Source organism: Branchiostoma floridae, chromosome 4, assembly GCF_000003815.2.
Source record: "Branchiostoma floridae strain S238N-H82 chromosome 4, Bfl_VNyyK, whole genome shotgun sequence".
NCBI classification, from domain to species: Eukaryota; Metazoa; Chordata; class Leptocardii; order Amphioxiformes; family Branchiostomatidae; genus Branchiostoma; species Branchiostoma floridae.
In genome coordinates, this window is record NC_049982.1 from 34,060,597 (window position 1) to 34,069,771 (window position 9,175).

Sequence of the window (9,175 nt, forward strand, 5' to 3'; positions counted from 1 at the left end):
AATGGCAGTCTGGTGGTGGACATAGTCAAACGCTCTAGAAAAGTCGGTGGGAACAAGTGTTGTCACGTAGCCTGGTCTGTCTGATGCCTCAAGGATGTTGTGTACGAGACGAGTCTGGTAATGTACTGTTGAGCAACAATGGAGAGAACCGAACTGTCGAGGGTCCAGGTTAGGAAGGATATCCTGCATGCACCAGTCACGGACGATTCCTTAACAGTGGCCGCACTATGGCATGGGGCATCAGTTCCTTTCTTGAGGGCACAAAGAAAAATCCTGTTTGCCTGATTATAACGACAGAGAAGACATGAAGAAGGTCATGAAGAGGCCAGGAGAAGAAGCGTCAACAAGATACGGATTGAACACAAACATGAGTCTGCAAATCGACAGTTTAGTAAATCTGTGCCAAAGAATCGTACCTTGTCGACAGCTCTGGCTGGTCACTACGCGTAAGCTGTGCACAGTGCCAACAACGAAACGTCTTCGTCTATCCTTCTGAAGTATCAGGATATCCCTGTCCCCAAGATCGCCAGCGGCTGACGCCCTAAAAGCAATAGAGAGAGAGCAACGCTACAAGAGAGCCTTCCACAAAGAAACTGCAACTAAAAAGGAGCAACGCTGATGAAAGAATTCCAAACTTACAAGAAGACCAAAGAGTTCCAGTCAAGAGACCAAGAAGGCAAGCAGCACAGAAACAGCAGAGAGGTAAATCAGATTATGCGTACAACAGGGTTGACGGTGAGCCCCCCGCCCCCCCCCGTGTAGACTATTTGACATTCAGTAGTTTCTAGCGAGGACCAATCGAATAGCTGTTGGCAGGTCACTGACATTGGGCGATAACTGTGAGCTTTTCGCACCCTTGCTTATCATGCAAATGCCGTGAACTCAAATCAAGCAGGCATTATTGTTCGTCATTTTGCACCGTGCGGGAGCTTTACTTGCTCACAAACAACTCTATATATCAGTTTTAAAAGTTTACTTTGGTGATCAAAAGATGACGGGACTGTAGCGAGTTTTCGTGCCATTAAACTTTTTGAAATGACGGCCCTACTGTTTATTTCCATCTCTTTTATTACGCGCTTTGTCACTTTAGTTCTATTTTTTCGTCAACTTGAACCTCAAGGCTTCGTGACGTAGTTGACTAGTGATTGGATTTGTAACTTTTGGACCAGAGTTCGAACCTGACGTGGTGCAATTTTTTTAACTTTTTAAACAAGTTTTCTTTGTTGAATATTTTACTTTTTATCACTATACGGTCGTACTTTTGTAACTGAAATGTTTCGCTTCTTGTCACTCCCCAAAAATGTTGTCACCCCCAAAAGTTGTGACTTTTGTTTGTCAAATATATGCGTTATGCACTCAAGTCGTGTTGTTTGTTGATTATTCAGTCCGTCCTTCTATTCTATATAACCAGCATTCAAAGGGACCAGCTCATAAAAATACATGCTGCAAACTAAAGGAACCCCCACAAAGATGCCCTTTGTAATGTATTGACGGTATCTAACAGCTAGTAATCGACGGACAATAGGTGGGAAACATTCCTCCCTGGCCCTCGCGTGCCACCGGTCTGGCGTTAATTGGTTACTCTGCATTTGAAAGAACCGGCTTCATGGGCGTTGACCTCGCTAGAAATTTACTTCATAACATTTAGAGCTAGCCCCCCCCCCCCCCAACATGGTAAATGTGCTTGATGATAAGCCTCCATGGCAAGGGATTTTTTTTTCGCATTTCTGAATATTTGTCAGCATAACGTAAGAACCATTCATTGGAATACTGGATTCAGTGGAATACTGTGTCGGGTCCGGTGTCACAGCCGACTAGCCTTCCCCGGGAGGGGGACGAAGTTTCTAGAGGAGGTGAAAACGCTAGTGATTACTCCTCCGAGGGCAGTGACACTTGACGGTATGTCAGGTTATATCTTAAGAACCGCACAATGGATTGCGATAGTTTATGGTGGTTGGGTAGGTGGGGGCTTGGTGATGGAGATTATGAGGGTTCATTTTAATCCCCCTGTTTGTTCATCTTGGTACTGCAGCAGCACTTTTTGTATTACATCTTTGGACCTGGCTGTTGTATGTGATTGAACTTTATGTGGTGTAAACTTGTGCCTTGTAGAATCTGTTGATGGATTGTGATGATATTTGGAACGTAGGTAGGTATTGTGACGCCGACCGTTCTAGGTATAGAGCGTTTATAACCACCTTGTGGTTGGCAGTAGTACAATAGCAGAGGTTAAGTTTTTATTTTAAACCCCCTTGGTATAGAATGACATATTCTACATGTAGGTCATGGGTAAAGCCTAAGGGTATCAGTTGATGGTGTGTTGTGGTTGCTGTATATCACATGAGAAGTGGCACATATGGTCTAATAAAGGACTATAATCGAAAGGTCGGCGACCTCGTACCTCCATGAAATATTTAGATCTTTTGTAGATGACAGGCAAATAACATGTCACATGTATAAATCTCCATTATGTATCATTAAGTGGTTTTGTAATTTTTGCATAGATGATACAAATGAGTTTGGTATCTGCCAATGTTCTACCTATCATAAATCACATGTGTTACATTTATTTAAGTCCAGTTATGGAAAACAATGGAATCATACGATTTCGTCATAAATTATGCAAATAAATATCTCATATTATATATATTTGTTTACATCTTTGCCAAAGCTATATACCCTATCCTATTAATTGTCCTTGTAGAAGTGACACGAGGGAGGTAGCCATTGGTGTTATTCTAGAAGACAAGCTGGATAGTTGTAGAAGTGGCCATGCCTGAATTTGCCAACTTGAAAATAAGGAATACCACACTAGTGTCACTTTTACTACAGAAGTGTTCATCTTGGATACATAAATGAATACTTTGTTGGCTGTGATATCATGCTTTGATTCATTTCATGTTACAATGTTTGTGGTGTCTATTTTGAAAAATTTAGCTATTTTTTTGGCCCCATCTCAGTATTTTGGCTGTTTGTGTCACCCAGAGGATGTCAGCCATAAAAAATACATACTGTGGCCTTAACATACGCTAATTATATACTAACTAATGAAAACATGAACATCACCATGCATAGATTTTGCAAATGAATAAGAAATTTAATTGCTTTTTCTTTCGAAATCTCTAAATAGTTCATGGAAGGATGGGGTCTCCAAACTCTTGTTTCATCTGAATTTGGTACAAAATCCTCTTTACACAGTTTTTCAATTCACAATCCAAGCCAATGAACGTCATATATAATTTGACTGTATGCATCACTGATTTGTCATTGGTTTATTTGTATTGTAGCACTCCAGCTCATGGTGTTGAGACCGAACGTCAAGACAAAGGTTTGTCATTCCCCGTACGTAGTAAAGCTGCCTGATTTATATCAATATAAATTTATATAAACGTTAGACGGTTAACTTTGCCCTGAAATATGGTGCCAGACAGCCTGTGTCGCCTCTGTTCACAGAATGGACCGTCTACTTCAGTTTCCACCACCGTCTCTGTTCAGATTGGGACGGTGATCTAGATGGTACAGATGCCCAATCCACTCTTCCTTCAAAGAAATCCGGTTCCAAATCTAGGGTTTTGACTCTTTTGATAGAGAAAAGACGGCTGTGTAAAGGTCTCGTGCCTGTATTACTTGTGTAGGTACTCTCAAAGAGTCCCTTCCAAAATATAATTAGGCCCCGAAATTGACATTTGAGTGAGTTTCGGACGTGTATTACGTTTGTTTGTCCTGAGTAATGTGGTCAGTGGCTAAAATCAGCTCTTGTGGGGAGTGTAAATTAAAAGTGCAGTTATAGATGCCATAAAAATCTATTTATCGGTCGGATTTTGGAGGACATTTTCTATTGATAACTGAACAAGTTTCTATTGAAAGTAAAATATCTACAGAACAAATGTTTTTATTGCATTTGCGCCCACAAAGCTCTCGTATCTATGAATTATAGCAAATAGCAGGGAATAAGTGGTGTATGACAACTACATTTCGTAGGTTTACCGTCCAACTCCGAACAAAGACTATCACCCCGAAAGCTGCATGCAGTAGAAGGATCCATTTTGTAAAGTCAGTCCAATTACTGGTTAGGTAAAGTTGAGCTTTAATGCTATAAATATAAAGTACAACAGGGTGAATTCCGTATCACCCGAGGTACCAGCCCGACCGCGGCGCAGGTCGGATCCTCGGCAGTCGGAAAACTGCCAGTTAATTGCCAACCTACTCATAAAACGGATTAAACTCGGCACATCGTTTCAACCTGCGCCTAAAACGTTATGATTTGAGATCATCAATTCGAGAAAAATTTGAACAAATGAACTCCGTTCGCTTGCAGTAGATTGTGTGGTGTGTATTCTATTCAATCAATGGAAGTCTATGTGAAACAACTAAGAAGAATATCACCCGGCCCGGAGCACCGATATCAAACGTTATTGCGGCACAGGTATGATATAACATCATTTACGGATACAGATGAGCCTTCATGCTAAAGCTCAGTCTGATATTTCTCCCCAGGTTGACATGATTGGGGATCCTCTCCACAAGCTGCTGCGTGACCCGTACATCCTCGTTGCTGCAGGTAGTTTCAAGTCTATCATTTATTCTTAGCAAATGTGATAATTCTTATCATCATTTAGCCACACGGCAGGATTTCCCCAGTTGACTCAGGTCATTCATTGATACACCACCCGCATCCGGGGCAAAGGTCTCGTTCTCAGGGTATTGTAAGTAGAGGATCCTATAATGTTAGGAAAGAGAGCCACCAAAATGGCTGCTTTAATCTATGTTGCACTATATAATATATGTATGTCCCATGGCACCCAACATCAACATTGCTGCCTGTGATGCCCTCTGTATTGCCTCCATGCAATTTTAATATAACAAATAAAACAGAATAATCGAAAAAGGACGTTACGTCTGGTGCAGGAAGTGGTGGTGAGATTTTATTGCCCACTCACGCATGTGAGAATGTTCGGAAGGCAGGGAGATCAACAATCAAAAGAAAAAGCCTTCAAGAACTAGAACTAGCTTATGAGCAAATTCAGCATATTCTAATTTACCTGGTCCTGTAAAATTTTGGAAATATGCATGGTGTGGAATTGGATACTTCTAATGGTTTCTAAATAATGATAACAGCATTCTACCATTATTTACCATTTTCTACCATATTTTGTAAATGGTTCAGTAGGCTGGGAAGATAGCAATTCACACATCCTTGCAAAGTATGGAGCAATGCAACAATGGCCCACCACTAAGGATCCACCAGTGCCCAGCAGTGAAATCTAAAAATATACAGATGCAACAATAGGGCTTACTTTTATGGGGGTAATTAGCTACTTTTACCATTTGGCAAAGTTTACAAATATTTGTAAATATTTGTAAATGTGAAATAATCACACAGAGGTTTCACAATTATTCTAAATAAAGATATTTTTGTACAGTTACTTTAAAAATGTTTCTAAAATATTCAAAGGAATTCAAATAGATGAGTATTTTCCCAGTCAATTTTTTTAAAAGAATGTAATTATTGTGGCTCAGATATTCTTTTATTATTTGATTCAATACGTGATCACCGGATTGGACGGACGCGCGAGTTACGCTCTCTACAAATGTTGTAATTTGCCGCTTTTTGAGGTCGAATTGAGTCCGGAATTCGGGTATATTTAGTTTCTAAAGTTGTTTTTGTCTAGTTGTAAACTTTATAGATCTTAAACGAACGTTTTAGTTTAGTTTTGTGAAGTTTTGTCTCGGAGTGGATTTCGTCGGACACCAAGCGTCCAAAATGGCGACTGCGGCGTCCCCCACCCCAAGCCGGATCTACGAACTGCTACAACTGCCAGAGTCGACAACATTCTCCGATGTACATGAATCTTACGCCACATACATCCAGGACTACACCAGGGAGCGAGAAGCTACGAAGAAGTTAAAACCTGCTGAGAGAAAAGCCTACGTGTACAGGAAAAGCGGTGCTGAGCTCAGGGAGGTAAGCGCGGCGTTCCTCTCACTTTTCGAGACGCACCAGGGCACAACTTCTGACTGTCTTCGCGGCCCCGAACGCTACTCTGTAACTCACAACATTTCATGCATCACCGTTAATATACCTGGTGAGTCAGTCTCGTCTTGGAAGTCAGTTTGTGGAGCGTATTATGGCGTAGACGGGATAGACAGGGGCCCGAATGGTGTGCAGTACAGCACCACTTTCACTGACGCTGACACACGGATCGGAACAGAACTCGGCTCTCTGCACATTACGGTGTATAAGAACAAGCTTCTAGTGCAAGGAACAAGCTACCTGCTGTGGTTCCTATCGCATTATAACATTCTACAAGGTATGGTGCTGTCGGACATGACCGAGAAGAGTGCTGATGTTACCCCAGTTTGCACCACCAGTGAGCTCCAACCCCCCATCGAAGAAACAATTTGCGCCGTGTGTAACAAACGTGAAGTAGAAGGGGACGAGTTTGTGGGCTGTAGCACTTGTTCTAGTTGGACCCATTTTGACTGTACTGGACTCGACGACGCTACTAAATCAACTTTGAGAAACACTGACGAGAAATACTATTGTATTAACTGCCATGTCCCACGGGTCGCTACATGCACAACAATGTTGTCTGATCCACCAATTAACACTGACTCAACCACAGCAGGGAAAACAATGACAGTCCGCAAGGCCAATCTTGACCACAGTTCAAATGCAGATGTGAACACCGTCAGAACAAAGGCCGTACAAAGTAGCACCTCTGAAACAAAGGAAGACCAGTATTCGGCAGCTCTCCACGAGAAAATTGAAACGCTACAAAGGGCCGTCATGGAGCTAGAGGCAAGCCTGGCCAGTTCGAAGTTGCAATCCAATGTGTTTGAGACAAGTGTATCCGGACACCTGGACGTCATGAGAAAGGAGATGGAGTCTGCTAAATGCACATGCACCAGCAAAAATGACGACACTGCATCCAGGAAGCTTCGAGAAGAAAACGGAAAACTGCGGAGCAGGGTCCAGCACCTGGAACAAGAGTTTTCCTCGCTCAAAACTACGTCATTGGCTTTGAAATCAGAACTAGATGACATGAAACTCTCACAGAGTTAAAGGTTAAAGTGGGTAATGTCAAAGATCTCATCAAGTCTTCGGAACACGTCAGTCACTCCAAGCCAGCTCCAAGAAAGGAAGAAGTTATAAGTGAAAACAACCCCGAAGAACCTGACTTAGAGTACACTTTGACAACCTCAAACCGCTTTGCTGTGTTAAACCAAGTAGAGTCTGAGAGAACCTCCGAAAGTTCAGTCGAAGAGGCAGTTGAAGTCTTGGCTGAAGTTAGATCTCCAAAAGTGCATGCCGCCACCCGCACAGTAAATGACGAAGCGTCATCAGTTTCCAGACAGGAAGGTCAAGTGCGGAAAAGGGTTGTTTTAATTGGTGACTCAAACGCACAGAAGTTAAAGCCTAACCTTTTGTGCCCCACAGCAGACACCTCCAAGCCATACTGGTGCCCTAACCTGTTCTCGGCCCCCACAGTGCTAGAGGATATATCTAATGAAGGCATCACTCCACAAACAGTCATCCTTCATTTAGGTACGAACGATGTAATGGCCAAAACAAAGGACACCGTTATCACAGAGTTCGAGGTTACCGTCAGCACAGCACAGTCGCTCTTCCCCCAGGCGGAAGTTGTTATCTCCGCTGTTCCGCCCAGAAGAAACGCCAAGTACCGTCCAAAAGTCAACGAAGATATCTCAGCTATAAACCTACATCTACAACAGATGTGTGATACAAACAAACAACTGGTCTATGTTAACCACCCACAGCTATAGAAAGGCACCGATGACTACAATGCCCACATGTACGAACCTGACGGGTACCATCTGAGTGGGGACGGAGTCAGAACCATGGCTTATAACCTTAAAAAACATGCATCCAAGGCTCTCGGGCTTCCACCATTGCGGAACCACGGAACGTCACCTCGGCGCCAAGGTCACAGAAACGCCAGTAACGCGTATCGGGGAAACACTACTCATTCCTCTCAAAGCAAAGGTAGGAAGCCCCAGCGGAACATGTTCGACGAGCAAGGAAGCCGTACGACGCTGGCGCCAGATCGACCCGGTCTGCCCCAGCACCAAAGTTCTGTCGGACTAGCCAAACCGCCTGCACCTCCCCCCCCGGAACTCGTACTACAACCAGCCCAGGGCACCAAAGGGCGCGCCCACGAGCCTACCTGGTCAGGACAGAGGTTCGCAGTGGGGAAACTTCTCACCAGGACCAGCCAGCACCCCTAACAACAGACAGGGTAACTTTACCCCACCCACGCTACCTGACGGACCGCCTGCTCCTGCCCCACCTTTCTTCCCTAACCGGCCCCGGCAGATGCCACCGGCGCCGTGGTTCCAGGAGTGGCCTTCCCTTGCTGAGGCGTACGGCATGCCCCCAGTCGGCTTCGGACAGCACCGGTGGATAGGACCTCCACCCTTCCCTTACTTCCACATGGACAGGGGCTGGTATGGACATCCCCCAGACCCGTCTTTCGGACTCAGTGACAGACCTCATGGATCCCGCTGATCATGTGCATCCCTCATAAGAGCAAACAGACTAAGGAGTGCCACAGAAATGACTTTCCTAGTAGCAGTAGAAACTTTGGCATATCCTTTGGTTTCTGGAACATACATGGCATAGGTAGTAAATTAGATGATAGAGATTTCATTAGTCAGATTGAAGGGTTCGACTTCTTTTCCTTATCCGAAACCTGGCATACCGGTGAGTTGTCCTTTCCTAATTTCCTTTATTTCAGTAGTCATAGAACCAAATCAAAGAAAGCTAAGCGTAATTCAGGTGGTTTAATATTTATGTACAAAAAGCAATATAGATACCTAGTCACTAGATTGAATAGTAAAAGTGAAGACATCCTTTGGGTTAAAATAGACAGACAATTATTTAACCACGACAAGGATATATATTTAGCGTCTGTATATATCAGTCCGAAAGGCTCTACCATTCATTCCAACAGAACATACGATATTTTTGATATACTCGAGGAAGAGATTGCATATTTTAGCGACCTTGGAGATATACTAGTTGGCGGCGATTTCAACGCCCGAGTAGGGACGTTACCAGACTATATTGTAAACGACGTCCCTTTAGACATGCAAATTCTTCCTGCGAACTACGATTTTGACCACCCCCTTCCCAGAAACAACATGGATGAAG

The 9,175-nt window shown here is 43.6% G+C and overlaps 1 protein-coding gene across 1 annotated transcript in view; it reads left to right on the plus strand.

Moving 5' to 3' along the window:
* Positions 1 to 9,175, plus strand: part of LOC118413798 (synaptic vesicular amine transporter-like) — a 21,051-nt gene that overhangs the window by 1,707 nt on the left and 10,169 nt on the right. The window contains exons 2-3 of the mRNA XM_035817331.1: positions 3,288 to 3,328; positions 4,498 to 4,561. Of these exons, the coding sequence (XP_035673224.1) occupies positions 3,288 to 3,328; positions 4,498 to 4,561 (105 nt within the window). The remainder of the gene's footprint in view (positions 1 to 3,287; positions 3,329 to 4,497; positions 4,562 to 9,175) is intronic.